The 22,492-nt window shown below is 40.8% G+C and overlaps 1 protein-coding gene across 11 annotated transcripts in view; it reads right to left on the reverse strand.

Moving 5' to 3' along the window:
* The window catches only part of sorcs2 (sortilin-related VPS10 domain containing receptor 2), a 292,242-nt gene that overhangs the window by 24,355 nt on the left and 245,395 nt on the right, over positions 1–22,492 (reverse strand). For all 11 annotated transcript variants that reach the window (XM_058625361.1, XM_058625360.1, XM_058625362.1 and 8 more), the window contains exons 6-10: positions 22,030–22,094; positions 16,895–17,013; positions 14,537–14,626; positions 3,260–3,439; positions 1,795–1,941 (exon numbers count right to left, since the gene is read on the reverse strand). In XM_058625361.1, coding sequence (XP_058481344.1) covers positions 1,795–1,941; positions 3,260–3,439; positions 14,537–14,626; positions 16,895–17,013; positions 22,030–22,094 — 601 coding nt within the window. The remainder of the gene's footprint in view (positions 1–1,794; positions 1,942–3,259; positions 3,440–14,536; positions 14,627–16,894; positions 17,014–22,029; positions 22,095–22,492) is intronic.

Here is a 22,492-nt window from a genome sequence, read left to right on the forward strand (position 1 = left end):
ACGCGATGCTTCCAACTTGCAACAGTTTGAGGGAGGCCCTTTTCTATTTCAACATGATTGTGCCCCAGTGAACAAAGCAAGGACTTTAACGGTTTGACAAGCTCAGAGCCCTGACCTCAACCCCATCGAGCACCTTTGGGATGAACTGGAACAGAGATTGCGAGCCAGGCCTTCTTGTCCAACATCAGTGCCTGACCTCATAAATGCTCTGCAGAATAAATGGGCACGAATTCCCGTAGAAACACAGGATCGAAATCTTGAGTAAATTCTTCCAAGAGGTGTGGAGGCTGTTATAGCTGCTCCATATTAAAGAGGTGCAAATTGTTGGTCAACTGCTGCCTCATTTGCTAAGTTTTTGGTCAGCAAACAACGTTTTTTTTTCTCCCACATTTGAACTTAATGACAGTGGCGACAGTGGATCAACAGTGGATCATCACAGCACAGTGTGTGCTGTGATGTAAAATCACAAGGCTGATCGTAAGGCTCAGTAAAGCTCTTGGTGGAAAATGTGGAGAGGTGATATAAGCGATGTAAATAAAAGAGCCAGTGACAGAATCATACAACTGTACACAAACTGAGTAATAAATCCCCTGCCTTTCAGGGAGGCTGAATGAGACTGTAAAGTTTTATGAGTTTCATAAACTATACTAAGTTCGTTGAGTGTGAAAGTATACTAACAGACAGGCGGCAGCACTAACGCAATTGATTTAATTCTAATTCCCTCAGTAGAGCCCTTAAAAGCAGCACATAAACATATATTAAATGACTTGTAACACACTAGTACATGTAGTTATATTACAATACTTACTCTATCTAATGTGGCATAATTGCAGTGTCAAGTCATTTGTGTGGTTCCAAGGGTTTGGACATTCTAAGGGGGGACCTCTGTATGTTACTACATCTGTCAGGTGATGAGGTAATAGACATGGGTGACAGTAGGAGCCCGATACAGTGACACATTAGATAGTAAATCCAATATCTGGGCCCTGTCTTGCTCTCTGATTTGTGATGTCAGTCAGGTGACGAGTGTGATGCCAGTTTTTCCAAGTAAAGCCATCTCTCTCACTCTTCCCCCACCAAGGTTAATATGCTGAGGTATAGATGAAGCTAAAGGGAATATGAGGTTATCAGGTGTGTAAGTCTCAGAGATGGCAAAATGTCAGAATTTTTCCTGCTATCTATGTCTTCTTTCACATCTGTCAGATGACGAGAGTTGTGGTTTCAATAAAAGGACCAGACTGCCTCCCCTTCACCTTGCTGAATAGCATGATGGATATCAGACTGTGGGAGACTGCAGGTCAAAACCAGGCAGACAACCTCGAGATCCTCTGCCTCCATCTTGCCCTCTCCTTTGTCATACCAACTGTCCTCATGTCGACAACATCCATGAACCTTCTCTGTAATCTTTTACAGAGCCCCCCCCCCCCCACCCCAGCATGTGACCTAACCACTTTATTTCCAAGCTTTTCAACCTGAGCTGTCCCTCATACAGTATATGCTAATTTCTAACCCTGTCTGTCCTAGTCACTCTCAAAGCCTGACCAAAGCATGAGTACAATTTTAAAAATATCACTCCAAATCCTGCCCAAACCTTTAGGTTCCTCAGGTATATAAGGCTGCTACAAGTCTTTCAAACTGTAAAACGAAGGATGTTGTCATTTTTCATTGACACCTTTCGCCACTTACTGACTTTTTGAGGAACAATCTATTCATTATTTGAACAAATAATGGACAAATTAATTGGTATCCACAATCTTAACCTGCTGAGGCAACAAATTAAAAGGTAATACTTACCGCTTTGCAGCTAACCGGCTTGCCATTCATGTCCGTGGTAGGCGGTGCCAAGGGTTCCCAGTCTCTTCCTTTGTTGTAAGTGATGAGAGTCACCACTTTGCCATCAGTCTTTTGATTGGCCAGGAAGACACCTTTGATTCCACGTACCTGTGGAATGGCAAGAATTTACAGCAGTGCTTTGGGAAGTGCTCGCTCACCGTGATTTTACATCACTGCATATTTGAGTTGCTGATCAACAACTGCGTCAACAGTAAGTAAGTAAAACTGTGGTTTTTTTTATTGTGATGCTCAATTATAGTGAAACAACCAGGCAGCGGTAGAACAGTAGCTCCCATGTCACAGTGAGCAAAAAACTCAAACAAAATTCCGTTTCCTGTTGGGAAAAACAGTCTGACAGCAAAATACTGCGTCAAACATGTCCGTATAATATTGTGGACTGTGCTATTTTTGTCTTTTGCCATGGTGAGAGGTGAACGCGGCGCGGCTGTTTCCTGGCACAGGTCTCATGAAGAGTCCAAATATGAAACTGCCTAAACAGGATTGTAACTTCAACCCTCAACTTAAGAGCTAGACTTAAAATTTTAACCAGAACATAAGAGGAGGTGCCCTTTAACTTTCAGCAGTGGTCGAAACCCGACTACCCGCAGCGCACTGCATTACGAGGCAACGTGTTTACTTGGAGGCTGAAAGCGAAACACCGTCACGGAGAATGTGCAGGGCTGTAAAAGTTTAATACGCTGAAATCAATATACACTGCGTGGTTTCCACGGCTGCGAGGTTGCGAGCTGCAACCTCTGAAGCTGAAACTTTAAACGCAGCGATGATGATGAAGACAGCCCAGACACATTTGTAGAGAGCCAGGCAGCATGTCAGACATGACTCTATCTGCAAACTCCCCAAGCTCTGTGTACTATCTATTATGTAGCACCGATGTTCAAAAGAGTAATTGTTTAAATCAAAGTACATAAGGCTGCTTGTATTCTCTCTGGACTTCTGGCTTCTCTTCTTTCTGTCTGCACTCCTTCATCTCCTCACTTTCATCTTTTCTTTTAATTTTCTGCTCCTTTTTGCATTAAGCCTTTATCCTGCCATAGTTGCCAGAGTGTGCCGCAGCAACACACCCCATATTTATATTTTTATACGCAAAAGACGCAAAAAAAATATGTACCGTACCGAACTGAACTGTTCTACTTGGTGGAAACATGCCATTAGTTTCCTTGGATGTTTTAATCTTATGACAAGTTCACACCAGAATTGACCTGTTTATGTGAAGAAACTATCCAGAAATTTTAAAAGAAATTAAAAAATGTATCCAACATTCATCTGGATCGCATCTGCTCCAAAACGTTGCACGCTCTTCCTTAGCCCACACTTGCCAAGTTTGAAGAAAATCACATTTCAGTAGTCTGGAGTAACAGATAATCAGATGGCACTGAAAACATGACCTCCTTTGCGAAACTCTCACCTCCAGGATGTCAATGAGGACGTTCTCCTCTGGCTGCTTGGTGCTGCGAACATTTTCTAGGACGATGGAGTAGTAGACGCCCTGGGGGTCGGACTGGTACAGGTTATAAGTGTCAGACTGGTACCACTCCTGGAGGGCGAGGAAGACCTGGTTCTCATCCGTACTCACGATCTGAACATCCTGGAGCCAGAGGTGAAGGGAAAAGGAGAGAAGGGGGATGGAGGAATAGTCAGTGTTTGAGGGACATTGGTGTTGGGAATAGGGATGGAACTCACAACAAGTTAAGTTAAGTTAATGAATCTCCAATATTGGGATAATTGAAATAACGGTGAATGGGGAAATTAATTTATATCTCATGTGTGCAACTTGAAAATGCTGTCATTCCAGGACATCATGGTTTATTTTGATGTTATTTAAATGTTTGGAAGACATTTTACCCTAGCTGTTATCACAAAGATATTAAGAATTGCAGTAATTTTAATGAAGATAAATATGACATTTTAATTCAATTTGTTGCGGGTTTGAGAGTTACAATAACAAAAGTAGAATCAGTAAAAATAGAGATGAAGTTCAGCAGCAATGAAGGCATGTTATTTACAGTTTGTTATCCAAATTGCATCGGAGGTGTGGATGGAAGCTAAATACTAAAAACAACTCCTCCCCTGTCTTACGTTACACTTTTAACATCTCACTTCTCTAGAAAAAAGTCACCTAAATTAATAGGTATAATACAGAAAATAAAAACATTGCTTGGCTTATTACATTAAATAAAAAACAAATGTGGTCACACAATTTTGGGTTGTACCACAAACGCCTAGTTGTGAATGAAGGGAATAAAAAAAATACATAATAATTATGAGACAAAAAGTACAGATTAAGGGAACCACATTGAAAGTAAAAAAACAACAAAAAACAAGTGGATAGTGAAGGAGAATGGCAAAAAGGAAAAAGGGAAAATGAATCAGGGAAAGGAGAATAGACAAGACACAGCAAAGTTTGATACATAGACAAGTCAAACTGTTTGACAGCACCTTACTGGGAGCCACAGAAAACAATCCAATATAGAGCTACAGAGTCAGAAAGTGACTGAGGAGATAAGCGAGCACTTCAGCCAATGAAAAAACATGTTGTTGGCATTTAACAAAACTTGTTGTGTGTTCTTTTCAAAGACTGTGAGTCTCTGATGCAAATGACTCCATCACTTGTGAAAGACGCAACAAAGAGCGACTCAACACTTTCTCTTATAGTGATTACATTAACATATCATTTCAAGATAAAGTGCCGCGAGGACTGGCGGAGGTGCCCGTGAAGGCACGTCTCCAAACTCTGACACTCTGCCTGCCATATTGCCGAAAACCCCCCCAAAAACACAACACTTGGATTTATGGCTCAGAGAAATAACAATCCTGGAAGCCGGTTACTGATCTCCTAATGTTCATAAATGTACTGCTTCTGAGTGACTCAAGGAATACATTTATGCATACAGAGGACACAGTGGTTTATTTCTCAGAACCTCTAAGAAGGATTAAGGATTGACCACAAATGGCCAAAGGCAGAAACCAAAGCTGTGAGTGGCTTTTTTGTCAGATGTCAGCAAAAAAACTGATTGGCTCATTCATTCATCATCAGATCCAAGGTCAGTTGACACTTTATTGACAACATTAACCAGGACTAATTTAGACTATTTTAGATTAAGCCCCAATCCCAAATTGTATGTGTGGTAATCTTAGCTACACAACAAGCTAACCAATGTTAGGTCCTGACAGTAATGTTAAACCGTGTTTCTTTCATGGTACAATTCGGTTTGGTACAGTGCGGTAGAGTCTAGAATGGTGAAGCCCTGGGTCAGGCTTGCGTTTCGACTGAGAACAGTTCCTATACTTGGCAGATGGGTTGTGTGCTGTGCTTGACGGCCGTGTCAGCGAGATACGTAGCTTGACGTCGTAGCGGTGGGCCGACAATCGAACATGACAAAACTGCAACAACACAATGGACAACAGCGTAAGACATCCAGCAGCTTGTTTGTCTTTGCTCGGTTTGTGGCGGTTTGTCTCAACAAGACGTCAAGCTTTGTATGAGAATACACTGCAGGAAGTGACGCTTTTCAGCTCACTGTTGTGGGAGGAGCTGGTCCACCTCGAGTGTACCATTTTACTCTGGTACCCCCAAGGGACGTGTGCCAAAGAAAGGAATGGTTGAGGTTATTTTGGTACTATTCCTAATAAAAACGCAAATAAATACTCACCCTCCCGTACCAAACTGTTCCACAGTTTGCTTGGATTTGGTTAATCTCAAAAAAAGACAATCTATTTGCAGAATGCCCACAAAAGTGTTAGCTAGGCCCTTACAATCCATCCTACCTCTATACCCCATCAAGAATCAGGACAACCTAAGACTTCACATGAACACGCAAAATGGACGGGTTGGGCTAAGTGGTAGGGGCAAGAGGTGAAATGGGATTGAATCCAAGCAATCAGACTTGTTCCACATCAGCTGTATTTCATGTGAGTTTTATGGAAAACTGTGAAACCATGATAAATTGATCCTAAACCTCTAATCTCAACCATGTTGTTTCTCCCCTGCTGAAGCTAGGTGAGTGTTTGTCATGTAAACTCTGCTAGCCCACAAACACCTCAGCTTCATAAAAACCTCTCACCCTGTTCATTTCTGCGAACAGCCTTCAGGCCACACTGCATCTCACATTTCTTTATTCCATCCGCTCCCCTTTGATTATAAATCCAGTTTTCCAATCACTTTGAGAGCATTATATGCTCAGTTGTGGCAGCAGCTTGGAGCTGAGGGAGGAGCTGGCTCCCAGAGGTGTGCAAACTTCAGCTCTAGCTGCCTTTTAACATTCAGAGTCAAACCTCCACCAAACAGAGTGGCTATAAATATAATCCACAGAAAGAACAGTGTGGACATAAATACATCCTGACTGGACGTGTTCAACCCTCACATTTTAATAAAAATATATGCACGGATATGTAGTTATATGATTGGATCAGCTTTTTGGAAAACACTGGTTAAATCAGTCCTTAGCTGATTGAACTAAAGTCAGTGGCCACGCTGACACTTAGAGCAACACTTTGTAACTTTTGCTGGACGTGCTGTCACTGTAGTAAACATAACATACAGTAATAAAAGCAAATGTATTTCCATTTTCCCTCTTACAAGTAAGTAGGCCAGTCATTTTCCCCCCAAAATCAAGACTGAATGAATATTATAGGCTGTTACTTTGAGGATACACTTGAGGATACCTCCATTTCACAGCAAAACACCAACATCCCTGTTATGGTTGTTTTGTTCAAAAACAACTCAAAGACGTCGCTTTTGTGAGCTGTGGCATGTAGAATAGTGTGTGAGATGGTTTAAGTGAGTAAAGACGCCTATGACAGTTTGTATTGTTCCCACAGTAACCAAAGTCTGGGAACTACTGAAAAGTTCTGCATTTAATATTTATATTTTTGTGATAAAATTACAGTCTAATGCTTGGAAAAACTTTAAAAAAAAACAACAACTTTGTCTTGAATTGGATCAACAACCAGGTTCCAGAAGCTTAGAATTAGACTTAGACAATTGATTTGTCCTTAATTTGTTTTTTTTAGCCAACAGCAAGGCATTGCCAGTGGCAAGCGATGAAGGATCTATATCTAGAGACAAAACGTCCACCACGGACGCTCGGTTTCTGTATCCTGCTCCACAACCTACTGTACATCCCCTGTGTCCTCCGCCTTTTGCCCTATGTCAGCTGGGAGTGCAAGCCTCATGTGGCAGATAAAGCAGTAGACAATGAATGAATTAATCAAACTGTAGAAAACTGCTGGGAACAAAGCAAAACACTATCATCAGAATAAATCTGGACTCTTGCTACCTGTATCCTCTGATCCATTACTGGAGTCACTGGTATTTAAGGTGAGTTTATACATTTAAGGACTATGAGGACAAAGGAAAGACAGATGATCATGGGAAATATCAGCAACTGGCCTGACAAGCCCAGTGTTTTGGAAATGCCACCTGCTTGGATTCAAAGTGCTTTCTTCTTTACTCCTGACTTGACACAGAAGGGTATCTCTACCAGCACGGCTCTTCTTGGAGCTGCATGACTGAGTGCCCTGTGAGAGAAACTCACTCCATCCATCTCTGTCAGGTTCCACAGTCACCCCAGGCATGAGGCCGACTGTGGAGACTGAAAAATCAGAGATCCTTGGAAACCAGAAGTATGTGATTTCAAATGTATGACCTGCACTCGACACGGTGTTAATAATAATAATACCAGGAAGGCAACTCTAGAGAGAAATCATGAGAATTTACAGTGGAATGTTGAACTGCAGACACTCCATGCTCATCCTACAAACATAAATTCCATTTGCAGGGCAAAAGGAAACCACAAGAACGTATAATAAATAATATGAATAATAATGAATGACACAACACAAGTAGGAGGGTGCGAGAACAAACTAGTATAAAAAGCACACTGTGGTTTGAAAGGAAACACGGAAGAAACAAGTGTAAAAGCTAATAAAGTAACAATGACACATAATACTACAAAAAAATGAATGGTCGATAATATAACAAAATGCTGAGTGCATAACAATTATTTTTCTCCAAATAATGAGCAGCAGTGATAGATCACCTAGTATGCTTAGTGCAGAAAGTACATCAAGTATATTTTTAATAACAATGTACATAAAATAGATAAAGTATATGACTTAAAACAGGTGTCGGACCAACAAAGAATACTGAGGAAAGAAGGGAAGTCTGCACACTGTTATTAATATCTCCCAAAGTGAATTTATTAAAGGCAAAAGCTGTCTGCAGCGTAACAGCAGCAGCAGCAGCAGTAATAATAATAAAATACAAGGAATACAGCATAAGATGCAGGGTAATAAAAGGTCAGCCCACATATGGCAAACAAATAAAGTCCTGAATTATATCAAGTGTTACTTTATTGTTATAAAACAGTGTTTATCCATAAATCACTGGCTCATATTGACACTAAAATTATAACATAATCATGATCATTTGAATAATTTGCTTCATAATGTAATAACAGACCCTAATATATTATGTTATTACAATATGAACAAAAGGTCATGTTATGCGCTCAGGATTTTATTTATTATCGACCAGTTATTTTTATTTCATTTTATTTTATTTTTTAAATAAAATTTTCATTATCATTATCAGCTCTTTCAAACAAGGCCAGGAGCTGAAACCAGAGACTGTGCTTATAAAATATGGACGTTGCATTTGCAACCGAAGGTTCACAGACGTCACGTGCACCTATTGAACGAAACCAGCTGTCAATCAAACTGGTGTCCACTCTTATGTGCCATGCTTTATCACCTAGTTTCCTCTAAATGGGAAGATAATCCTTCTCTAATGAGGAAGACCTGAAACTCTCAATTGAGATGATTATCTCCTCAGGAAAATGTTTAATGACTTTATAAATCGACTTATTATTCCCATAGACCTTCATTCAAACTGTCCAACTACCTAGGTTAATCCCTTTTCAAACCGGTAGACTGCATCCATCGTAAGTAAGTCGTAAGTAGGGACTTCTTTCGGTAAAGGTTTGGGATTGAGGAAAAGTTTTTCACTGGGTCATTTCGATGAAAACACCCCGATTTTTCAAAATCCCGGGTAAATGAGAAAAGTTTTTGAGGTGGAAAAGCAGTTTATGTCTACAAAGAGCAAAGCAGAGGGTAAAGCTGCACACATTCTGCTCAGCCAGGAAACACAGCACCAGACTAATAAGAGAAATGTGAGGTATAGCAGGTCAGCATCAGCCCTGTGTAGGTAAACAACTCATTCTATTAGACCCCAGAATGCAAACAAAACTTGAGGACGCACTAATAAAAAATCACTTCACGGGGCAGAGGATTGGCCTTTAGTCTCCGTTATTTCCCCAAAGTCTCACTTTTTGTTGTGACACTGTGAGCATCTAATAACAGCAAAACTTATATTGGCTTGGATTCTATGACTATTTTACATTTCTTGCCGGACCATGGGAAATGTTTCATTTCTACATACATGAGGAGATAGTCTCTCACTTTCGTCTGTTTCTTAAGAAGAACAATCAACCCGGGCTTTCGCTTGAATAGATTAAACCCAATCATCACCCAGACTTGGCCTGGAATACTTTGAGGAACGTCTCGCTCACTTAATGGGAAAAAAGGACAACTTCTAATGCCAGATTTCCCCTGGCAGTCATCTGTCACATAACAGCCTCTCCAGTCTGCTCACTCTCTCTCAGCAGCATTGGGCTCATTTTCTTCCACACTCAACGCATCCTATTAATCATATTAAAATCCCCATCATGGCCCTTGGACATTATTCATAGTGAATCTAGTGAAGAGGTCTTTGATACAGTAGGCTCACACATTTTTAGCTTTCACGAGTACTTAAAGCTACAGTATAACTTTTGGTGGTTGCTGTTAATCTCCAGCCACTGTTTAGTGTTTTTCAGCAGAAACACAAATGACGTGCCTCCGCACACTGCCTGATCTTTGCTGTTTGAGGAGGAATATGGAGGCGATGACTGATGTCTTTCGCCAGCGCTGCTCTGACACATTCGTCTCACCCCGCTGTTTCAACTGTTACCATTTCATGCAGAACAGTGTTGCGGATGAGGAAAGAGTCCGGTGCTCTTGCGAACTTTGCCGGACTTTTTACTTTTCAAGTCATGTTGAAATTCCAAAGGTCACTGTAAGTTTTGGTGTTTTTGCATGCGAAGGCAAACAGGATTTACATTGAATTGGTAGAATAATATTAATATCTACAAGCCATTTCAAAATATATTATATGTATTACATATTTCTTCATTCTTCATTTCTTCCTTAATTCCAATTTAAGATATTTAACGATATAAGTACAATTTCATTCTGATAATTAACCCTTTGAGCACAGAGCATAGGCTGCTTTCTTTCCATTACTATGTTAAAATGTATATACAGAGGCTATAATACAACAATACAATAATAATAATGATATAAGAATACCTATAGGCAATCTGATGAAAATAGATTTTTTATAAAATACACACCTGAGCAAAAAGTACTCCAATTTTTTTAAATCAGATTGTGACTTCTGTACAGTTATCGTTACTCCCGTTTTTAACTCTCGTCTATATAAGGAGTTGTGTATTGTTCCCATGGCAACTTACCAAGGGTGCACCTGCAGCTCTCATCTGTGCTCATCTGGGTTAATATTTACACATTAGCTGACATGCCATTTCAAAATAGGGTGGTAGCTAGTGTGGGTATTTATTACAGATAGCCATAATTTATTTATTTCTTAATTCCTATTTGAGATTCCTAATGATGTAAATGAATAAAATGAAATAATTCCAGTTTAAGATATTGAAGATTTTCAATTATCTAATTGAATTGAGAATCACGGATAGTCTGTAGATCATATATCTAAGTATTTACAAAATAGGTACATGATAGGTATAACATAGATTAACTTTCGGGTAATGTTCCAGTGACAGTGACCACCACAGCAGTGTCTTTACAGTAAAGCCTTCCCTCTGTGAACCTGACAGCGACTGCACACTGTACTTGTACGATGTCACTTTGGTTAAAATGTTAAACACATAGAGGTGATAACAACCATGGGTGACAGACAGTAGGAGAGAGGATGGAAGAAGGGACAAATATTACCTGTGATTTCACAGCCCAGTAAGCTGTATGCATGTGTGTGTGTGTGGTTAATCCATAACTCAGGTCAGGTCTCACAGGACAGAGCCAAACTGCTTTCCTCTGATGGCCTCTGCATTTTTTATCCTCCGGCCTTTCAATTATTCAAAGTGGAAAAACATGGAAACACTCCCTCTCTTCCTCTCTCTCTCTCTCTCTCTCTCTCTCTCACACACACACACACAGAAGCACTTTCTCCTCTCACCCCATCCTTCACTTCCCTCTGTATTTCTCCCATGCTGTCCCCCCCCCTCTCTTCTCCTCCTCCTCTGTGTCGCCTCACTTAAAAGCTTCACGACGTGTGACCTATCTGCTCACCCAAGTAAGAGGACACATGTAGAGAGAGAGGGAGACAAGAGAGAGGCAGCAACTCGGGCGCACTTTAACTAACACAAATACACACACTGGTTTCCATGACTTCAGAGGACCTTACATTCATTCCCTGGAGATTTGGGCCTTGTCGGATTTGTACGTAAGCATATCCGGACAGAAGTGATCAGATCCGACCTGCGTGTGTCCATATTGACATGGTCTAGTCTGGTCTTCTACATTTATTTCTATAGTTACGGGCCACGCCCCGGAAAAACAAGTAGTCTGAACAAAATAAATAAATTGGACGACAGAAAGCTGTGCCTGTTCAAAATGGTTACATGGAGCTGCTGTGCAAACTTTCTTTCGATTACCAGGAAACAACAGGAAATGGAAGAGACAGTTGAATTGTGCTGCCATCGCCGCTGGAATGGCAGTGTGGTGCAGGCAGACCAGCGATGCCTGGTGGAATCGCGTGGTGGAGATCGTTTGACGCGCCTCCAATTAACTTCCCAATACCAATCTACGTACAAAGCTCTCAATTAAATCTGCAGACTGCAGAGAGAGATTGATTTTCAACATGAAAATAGAAACATTATTAGTATGCCCTGTAAACTACTGGCCTAACCATAACCCTTAGCCAAACCCTGACATGAACCCAATTCAAACCCCACAGTGTGACAGGATTGGAAAATGCAATGCCCCTCACTTTCCCAAAATGTCCTTGCTTCCTGTGGCTTTTTGGTGCTTACAAAGATACAAGTACACCCACACTCACATAGAATCCAATTTAGCCATTACCTTTGTGACAAACCTAATCAATCGTGTGTGTGTGTGTGTGTGTCATTCAATCCTTTTCACCTTCCTTAAAAATCACTGAGGGTCGTAGTATTTGCTTTGGTCGAGCAATTGAGGCACAGGATCTCTCTAAGTGGTGAGCTGAAGTTGAACAAGAGTAATCCTATACATTTTCTGGAGTCTCTCTCTCTATGTGTGTGTGTGTGTGTGTGTGTGTGTGTAAAACACACTGCACACTCTCCTCTCTGACAGGGTGTCAATGCCAGTGATCGTCTTAAATGTTTTCTTTTCTCGGCGTAAGGCTGAAAAATGCATGAGCTATCTCCCCGGGCTCGGCGTTCAATCAGCACAATTCAATAGCACTCAAGCCCGGTGCCACGGTAAAGCTGCCCCCCGAGTCGCCTGCACCGACAGCAAAGGTTCCTGTCCTGCCTTTTATTGGAGTGGAGCTCATTTATCGCCTTAGCCCGTGTCACTGACGCACAGGATGCAACGGCTCCGACGATCAATGCGCGGAGGAGAATATTTAATAATGAGTGCGGATACATCTGACAACAAAGGAGTGGAATACATTCATAATAGGATTATGAAGCTGTAGGTTTGAAAATTCAACTAAATATATTGGCATAAAGTGAGTTAATAGAGAAGAATTTAAATGTAAATTAAAGGACTGTTACACACACAAACTCTCCCTCAGTCAGGTCTGATAGTTTTGCTTGACAGGACCTGTTTTCATATGACGGACACACCATTCGTGTTCACAAAGACCAAAGAGACGCAGAATAATAAATCATCCAACAACAAAAAAATCAACACAATTTGCACACTGCAGCTTTAACGTCTTCAAAGGCCAAACTGTCTTAGACACTTTCTTTAAAAAAAACTCTTGTCACTATAGTTCTAAATAATGTCCTCATAAGTGTAGATATTGGCATCTGCACTTGCTTAAGTTTTCCTGAAGATGTTTCACCTTTCATACAAGAAGATTCTTCAGTTCTGGTGAACCTGAACCTCACAGCCGACTGTAGTTGTAGTGCAAAAAAAACTGTGTTTCAGAGTTTAGCTGAAGCTGGTTCTGGTTACTTTGACTGTGTATCTTCCAAAGTCGTGTCATGTCTTTAAAGTGTAATACCCCTTTCCTTTGTGTTCCCGTCACTTTGCTGCAGCTCCGCAGGCGAACGCAGAACACAGAGGCACAAAAAAGGGGGAATTTCATACAAACGACTGGGACTTGTGGAAGATGATTTGTCCGCCGAAGTCTCGTGTGAGTCTCAGCCAAACTCAAGAATTCAGTTTTGCAACAGAACTGCACAGAATCTCTTTGTAGACAGGGGAACAGTTAAACTGTCCAGAAACCATTTTGTTAGACTTGAATAATGCAAGGCTCTCCTCAATAAAATGTAGTTTTAAATAATTCAGCGACACCTCCGTGTTTACATCCGTGTCCTAGCTGAAGTCGTTTGTGGCTGTTATGGTACCTGTGATGATAAATGTCATCTTCCACTCGAGCAGTGTTTCACAAACTTTTTTATACGGTGAACCGCTTTTTAAAGAGGACAAACTCAATTCTCAATATAAAATTGTACTGGGAGGGAAACTTTTAGCATAATATGTAATTTCTGTAACACCTTATATCGTTACGAAGAGGAAAACCAGACATTTACAAAAGATACATGTTCGATTAATGAATTCTAGAAGTGGATGCATGGTATTTAGAACACAGTTCTAAAAACTGTAAGCAAGGGGCCGGGAAAAATGTATTTGGCAACCCACAAAAAAATCTAACCCCGACCTAGATGTTTATACTCTTTCCAAAACCTTTGACAGTCCTGAATTTACGTAGCAACTGTGCATGCATCAGGTGGCACAACATTTTGGACTAGAATGGAAAGTATGATATTATTTTCATAATTGATTAATCTGTTGATTATATCCTCGATTAATGAAGTACTTATTTGGTCTGTAAAATGTCAGAAAATGTTGAAAAAATGCAGATATGTTCTCAAATGTCTTGTTTTGTCCCACAAACCAAAATGATTCAGTTTTAATGACTTCTTTGTTACATGGAGCAAAGAAACCAGAAAATATTCACCTTTAAGAAGCTGAAAAATCCAAAAACTTGTTTTAATTATTGAAAAAACACTCAAATGGTTTAAAATTGACTAAGTGAATAAACATTGCGGCTCTTGTAGGATACACATGGGTGGATTGCCAGACCAAAACAGTATAAATGAATCCGTGGATATGCATATGTGAACAAAACATACACACAGCAACTCTCAGTGGATGCAGAGTGCAGAAAGGGTTTGAGGATTGTGTTGTACTGAGATGAAAGTCACTCAAACATTAACATATCACAAAAGACAAAAAAATATGCACCAAAACGTACAGGATCATGATTTAAATTGTGTGTTTGTGTGTTTTTGAAGCTATAAAACCAAAAAATAATGTACAGAAAGTTGTGCTTTACCTTTGGTAAGGCGTACTTCGGAAATCTCATCTGGACAAACTCGGTGCGCCGGTAGGACACATAGTGTTTGGTCCGATTTCCTGTGGTGACCTGGGAGAGATGGAAGAAATAAAATAAGACAAAAATGCAAAAACTTGCAACAGTGACATGACAGTTTTGGAGCAACAGTCTGCACATGATACAAATTTAAAGTAGGAAAGGGACGATACAACTTCTTTGTGTCCAAAACTGATACTGATATTACAAACTCCAGTATCTACCGATACTGAAATTACCATTTATAGAGCTGTTAACAACACATTTGTGAGTCATTTCAAGACATAATTCTTCAACTGTGTAACAAATATTGCTCTCCTAAATAGAAGGAATAAACAGCCCAAACATAACTCAGCTAAAATGCTTTTGCTGATTATTATTTACATTTTTACAGTCTGATCCAGTGATTTTGACCAGTATTGGACCGACATGATTCCCATCCCTAATATAAAATAGAGATATTTTCTCGCATTAGTGTTTTCACTGTGTTACACAAGGAATTCATTGTACTTCCTTGACTAACTATTACCTTTTCACATCAACTAAGTTGCGTCGTCGACATACAGCTAAAGCCGTTCGTCCTACACCCACGGTACGCCGTGAAGCTTCTTCTTGATGTGACTGACAATCTAAAACCTAAATATATCCACCTTACAATGACATGAAACGCAAAGAGACAGTGAGTCATACTGTTTTGGTCGCTGGAGCTGGGACATTTTTGGGGGATTGTCACTTTAAAACGAAGAGCTGGTGATTAAAATAGCCGCAAGTCCTCAAAGAAAACTGAATCTATCAACCACTTTTATTAGAACTTGTTTGGACCTGGGTAATGCCAGTTTGAATAAAACATTGTGAGATTGAAATTTGACTTTAGAGTCACAGAGACGGCAGCAGCAGAATCCAACGCTTTTATGTCAGAAAATACTATTTAGCCTAAGATATGTCAATATATTTCCCCGCCTGAAGACCGAGAAGAAAAGCCTTCAAAGAGAAAAATGAGGAAGTCAACATGAAGCGATGTGCAGTGAGCGGAGTTACAGAGCAGAGGTCGCCATCTGTTGTTGGGGGAGTCATACTGAGCAGAAAGGTAAACCTGCATCGGTATCCAACTGACAAACAGGAGCCTGTGGGTAAAATGCTGAATCATGGTGCTCGCACAGTCCAAAACTCCCCCCCGAAACCCCCGGGCAGAGCGATCTGATCGGAGCACTGAACCAGAAAACCGAAACAGCTGAGGCTGCATTTCTCAGCAGAGGGAGCCTTTTGTGACTGACAGTGACTTAAACGCGAGGTGAACTTATCATACCCCAAGTGACACTTTCAGAAAAAAGCACTCCCCACTGTCACCACTCTTGGCTTTGCCTGCACTAAAACATTTAGTATCGAAGAGTAAATGAAATCTGAATATTGTCTCTCTCTATTTTAGGCAGTGGCTTTCCTTTAAACACAGACACAAGTGAACACAAATGCTGAGTGACAATAATAATAAACAGCAGGGAGGATGCAGGTTTCACTGGGACACGTTTAGATGGTGCAGCTAAGTGGCATTAATTCAGTAATTACTGCAGTTAGGGAGTGAAGTGTGATTAACAATAGAGACTTTATGCGGTGGGAAGACACCGTTGTTTGTCTAATGCTAATGAAAGTCACTTTTCTCCCTCAGTTCTGTTTGATTCGGGAGAAAAAAAACACATACACACAATAATTTAGTTATTTTTTGTTGTTGATGTTATTATTCAGTAATTATTCTGTCTCTATTTGAACAAACACAATGTGACATTATTTGTGTTATTTGAGTACTCTGTTAAGCAGTTCTACCAGACCTGACTGTGGGAGTGTTTGTGTGTATACACACATCACAGTGCAGGGGCAGTGATATACATGTGACTTTAAAATCAGTTACAAATTCTGCAAGATGTGATGATTTTAACTGGAGGACAAACAGGAGCAAAGGCCACGTGTACTCTTGTCCCCTTTGTGTTCACAATGTCTAGGACTTTTGCCCTTGGTGGGGACCTGTCCCTGTCGAGTGTGACTAATAGTACATGGCTTCATTCAAGTTACACGAATTTATCAAATGAAGTAGCCCCAAAAGATGTTCTTTCCGACACTGATTAACAGGTTAACGTGGATACGTGTCACCTCTCGTGGACATGCTTCACATATTTAACTGTTTTCATCAATTCCTGGTATTGAATTTTAGACTAAATTATCAGTTAGAGTATCGATTAAAGTAGAAGCTGTAATAATAAGCAGGCTGGACCTGCAGGGGATATACAGTATATTCATCATATGTTCATCAGATGTTTTCCTCATGGCTACCTTGACAAATATGTAGTCGTCCTGCACCACCAGAGAGTTGTGGTCGATTTTGCCGAGGAACTGAGCCGTCACCATTTTGTCCGAGCAGTTCTGGATGAGGCAGGTGACGTACAGGTAACCTGCAGAGACACAGACGGGGAGGAGGAGTGGTTACCGCTGGTTACAAGTGAAGAAACACACACGTTGCTGCTGTAGCATCCAGTCAAAGAAAGGGGGAGCCATTACTGACGGTCATAAAGTTGAATTGATCTTGAAAGACCAACGTAAGTGCTAGCCAAAAAAAATAGACAGGAACATTAGCATTTCCGAGTAAGCTAGCAGCCATTAAATAAAAGACTCAAAACACAATTTACCTTGTTGCCACTCCGTCTTGAATTGTTCTCTTAATCTCTTAACTGTTATCTGTTAAATGTGTTATCTACTTAATTATCTCTGTCATGTTAATCTTCCCCCGAACTTTCACCGTTTTTTTCCCGTTTTCTTCGTACCTTTCCGCTGTTAAGTTGCATCAAAACACACAGATACAGACTTTCAAACTGAACTTCCTGTCAAACCGGAAATAATGAACTGTCACGCCGACGACAGCTAAACACAGGTGCTAACTTAACATATTAACATGCTGATGGTGCCATAATGATCCCTTACAGCTGCATTAAACCAAAAAATATTTTATTTGAATTATCTTGTGCTAGATAATCTATAATCTATGCTATTATTTTGAAGTATACATCATTCTTTTGAAAATTCTATACCTAAAACATATATTTTGTTGTATTTTTATTGCAATGTATTGCAATTGTGGACATTTTAGACCAGTACTTTCACTTATATTTATCAAAAATATTTCAGCACTCTTTCCACCTCTGATTTCGGGTGTAGAAATTTCAAGGTTATTTCCTTATTTACGGTGAGAAAATACGAGTAGGGGGTGATTAATATTCAGAATATTTATCATTTTTGCCAGAAAAATGCTAATAGACACAATCTGAATAGGAAAACATGTTCCGTTTGTCAGAAATATCATCCACAAAGTGGCTCACACAAACCAAGAGAGACTGAGAAGAGGACAAAGCTAAATCGGACACAGAAGATGAGGCGTGAGAGAGAAACCAGGCAAATAGAAAAATGGAGACGTCACTTCCCAAACTCTATAAGATATGACAGCTTCCCCATAGACTTATAGCATGCACTTGGAGCATCCACACGGCCAGAGGGGATTTTCCTCAGAGACACATGGAGAGGTTAGACTCTGTTGCAAAGCTCAGACGGTATTGAATTTCAACCAGAAGCTGCATCAGCAACATTGACTGCTGAAATCAGCCGTGATTCTCCGCCCAGAGGTGACAAGCTGGCAACAGAGGAAACACACACACACACTGATGCACACACTCTGCACCCCCACAAACAGGAGGGTGTCAGTTCAGCTGTGAGTTATAATAACAGGGATGCACACGGCGCACAAACCCACAACACTTATTCTGACCCACAACTGACTCCACTCGTGTTCACGTCGAGCGTGACTCCCACCGCCACCGACTGATACGAATTAAAACGTTTAGCAAACTCCTCTGCGGATCAGACGCTCGCCACATCGACTCTGACATAAATCTTTGACAAAGAAAAGTTGCTGTAACGATACGCAGATGTGGCTGCGGCCGACACCGAACCGCAGAGTGGTTTCAGGCTCTTTGGGGAGAGGAATCATCACATTTCATAGCAATCGGATTATTGGATTACAAGATTTCGAGCGCAGCGATGTGATTTTGCTTCTCCCTGTTTGGTGATATTGTTGTTTTTAGTATTTCTTTCTTTGTTACATTTTAGTAGTAAATGTAAAGCTCATTCCATCAACCTGCCTACAGTACGGTGGCCTAGAAGTGCAAGTCCCAAAACAAATTAAAAGAAAAAAGCCGCGATTCTTACGGAAAGTGGTCGTACATTTTCAAAAAACAAACATGCTCTTTACATGTGTGGGAAAGGACATTTTCTCATTAGAAGAAAAAAAAAAAAGAAGCTGCACTGACCTAAAATCAAATTTATTTCAGCGTGTCCTCCTCACTGAATATTCCTTCACCTCTTTCTTTGTTCATGAAGCGTCTGGTCAAACAAACGCGCTAAAGTAAATTATTGAAAGAGCCTGGACGTTTAATCAAAGCGGCACACGCCGGGAGAAGTCATTAAAAACTATTATACTGATCTGTGTGTGTTCGATTCCAAGTTGTGGCGCTGACATTTTGTCATGCTGTTTGCTGTCCGCACACGCACCCACACACACACACACACACACACAGGGGGAGGACACACATGCACAAGCACACTTCCAGCTGAGATACGACAAGGAAAACCGGAGTGACTTATAATTAAGGCTATGTAACGTTCAGATTTAAACCAGTACTTTCTTCCGCCCCTTACATTCATCAGAAACCTTAGTTGGAGTAGTTTAAATATACCAACATAATTAGAGTTTGGCAGCCAAACCTGCAAAGCAAATTATTGAAAATGTGTAAGACATTTATTTGGCAGTATGATAGTCATTATTGATTTTTTTTATAACATGAATGAGCTGGTAAAATATTCAGTATTGGTTTTGGGCCCAAACTGGAGAAAAATCCATGGTACAGATATCAGCGAAAGAAAAAAGTAAACTCATATATAACATCATGTAAATGGTTCATTGCAGGGAGACGTACAGTATGAATGTGAATGAATAAGTGAGGGGCGCAGTGATCGTGTGATCTGTGTGGACTTACTTTATGACGACAACATGAGCCATTTTCTCCAGAAAATGCAGTTGGGAATGCTGAGTCATGCTGTTGCCCGCCTTCGATCGAACCTCTCAACTGACTTAAAAATAAGCAGGAGAGTTCAATATTTCAAAAGGTAATAAAAAGCTGAAAGAACGGAGGTTTCAATGTGGGAAATTTGGAACGTCGGAAAATGTTGATCAGTCTTTTACCAAACGTGGAAATGACGATGTTCTCAAATGTCTTGTTTTGTCCACAAACCAAAATGATTCAGTTTGAATGATTTCTTTAGTTATGTGACGCAAGGAAACCAAAAAATATTCACATTTAAGAAGCTGAAGAACCACAAAATGTGGTTAAGTTATTGAAAAGAAAATGATGAATCGATTATACTAATAATTGATAGCACTATAGTTGAAAATTGTAAAATTGACAATATTTAGTAAAAAAACGTTAGACTGTAACAGAACGCTATCGTAGACAAACTCGACGTACCGAGCCATTATTCATTTCTATACAAGTGGGAGGACTGAATGAAGAGTGTGTGCCGTACACTCTGTGTGTGCGTGTGTGTTTGTTTACACATGTGTGTTCGTCTGTCTCAAAGTGTGCGAACGCTTGCATGCTCGTGTGTATCGGTGCATGAACAAGGTACGCTCACGCTTTCCTGCACATCAGTCTCCCTAATGACACACACTCAGACACACACTCCCTGCCGGCCGCCCTGTACTCGCGGCTCATCCATCAAGCGACCACCCCGCGTTTCCCCCGGAGCCCCCCGCGCGTCCCTGTCATCAGCCACAGCGACGACATGGCACGAGGACGACTCCTACAGCCTTTTTTTTTTTGCAGAGGCTCCTGCAAACTTTGTGTAGGTCTCTGTGCTGTGCCCAGTGTTTAACCTTGGCCATGCCACATGTGACAGGGAGGTGGGTGGTGGCAGATTGGTTCGGCATGCCTGATCGCTCCGGCTCCACTCGACTATCCATCTATCCGAGCGCAGATGCTACGAGAGGAAAAGGGGGGGGACCAGAAAGGAAACAAAGGAGGAGACGGAAGGAAAGGGTTGGATGGACCATGTGGTGCTGCCTAGCCTCAGGAAGAGCACTCAGGCCTGGGCAGCTGTCCCAGACAGACAGCCTCTCCTTTTTACCCTCCACAATCACAGGCGGCCTTGTTGGGGCTGACAGCTTTCACATTGCAGGCAGAGTCTCTCTGTGTGTAGGTTAAAAGATTGAGTGTCTCCTCGTGGGGATTCAAGACGAGTTGGTATTTTTTCGCTAGAGGGGAGTTTATGCTGGAATAGAGTCAATAAATAATATGGGAAAAAAAACCATACCCTTCACTATCTGTCACCACTCTCTAACTCTGCCTGCTCAGGTTTATTTGGAGCAGGGGATTATGGGTTGGGACACCGATAGAAAGTGAAGTCCAGAACTCTCTCTCTCATAGACTTCTTGTCTGTCGCTCAGCTGATATGATAATCCAGTCTCTCATTGTTTCTTTGTCTCTAGATGTGCAAAAAAACAGGCCAACCAAGGTCAACCATTCACCTCTTCTCTTCTATAACCTGCATTTATGCTGCAGGCAAGTGCTGTGATTGTTAATCCTCTCCATCACAATGATTCAGGCAGAAGAAAAAAAAAGATCTTTCATGATCGAGCAATCTGTCGAATAAATATTATTTTCCCAATGAGTTGTTCGGGTGTACATCCCGTTTCGTCCTCAAATGCCTTCAGGTTTTCAGCAAAGAAAAGTTGGGCAACAACATAACAGCTAAAGCAGAAGCAGCAGTGGACGTAACTGTGATTGATTGATTCTCTCTGTTCGCTTTATGTTTGATATGTTTGCACATCAAGTTCTCCTTGAGTTTATTGGTTTACTTTCTTGCCTTAGGAAATGAAATGTGCTGTATAAATAAAACAGCCACTGACATTGGATCAGTTAAACCCGTTCAAAGCCTAACCCCACACTAGAGAATAATTGGCCAGATTTTGGTTCCGATCTGGCCCTTCCGACAATCATTGGTGCCTTCCGATTTCATTGATGATTTGAACAGATTATTTGACCAAATTATCCTGTAGTGTGAGGCCTTAACAGACACGATTTTAACGTCATCGGACGCATCAGAGTCTTCCCGATTCCTAATCCGCAATAACGGAAACAGATGTTGCGTATGACATATATGATGCTCTTTGTAAAGTATTTATTGCGACAAAGGGGCAGATTTAACTGGATTAATTCTCCTTTCTGCTCCCTTTCATTCAGAATATGGAAATGTGGGATTTTTTTTTCTCCTTTGGTCAATGAATGAATGAATGAAACTAACATAAACTAAACTCCAAACTAAACTGTGCGAACAATTAAGAAAAACAGGAAACGTCACTTTACCTCCGCTTGTGTCTTGCATTTCCATGTGCACCAGATCCGGGTCCACATCCACACCAGATAATGACCTGGAAACACAAAGGGTTTTGGCGTTCATCAACATTTCGGAGCAGGAACTTCATGTGGAAATAGACTAAAACCACATTAACCAACTTTACAGCTTGTATGAGGTGTCCCGAAAGTGCCATAAAACAAATTATATCTCAATATTTGGAATATCCTCATACTGGACGGTTTTGCCAATGTTTGGTCCCAATGGAGAAAGTGGCTTCTTTCTATTTTTGCAAAGGTCAAACCATTATAAGACCATCTTTTTTTACTCTAACCATATGTTATAATCACAATCTTGACCATACTTAAGCTATGTTGTAGTTTCCATGAGCAGTAAAATGTTGCCATTAAAAAGCATGAACGTGTAAGATTTGGTGGTCATGTTGTGGCAGTGCCGGCCCAAATCTTTATAGGG

This window comes from Solea solea, chromosome 3, assembly GCF_958295425.1.
Source record: "Solea solea chromosome 3, fSolSol10.1, whole genome shotgun sequence".
Lineage (NCBI taxonomy): Eukaryota > Metazoa > Chordata > Actinopteri > Pleuronectiformes > Soleidae > Solea > Solea solea.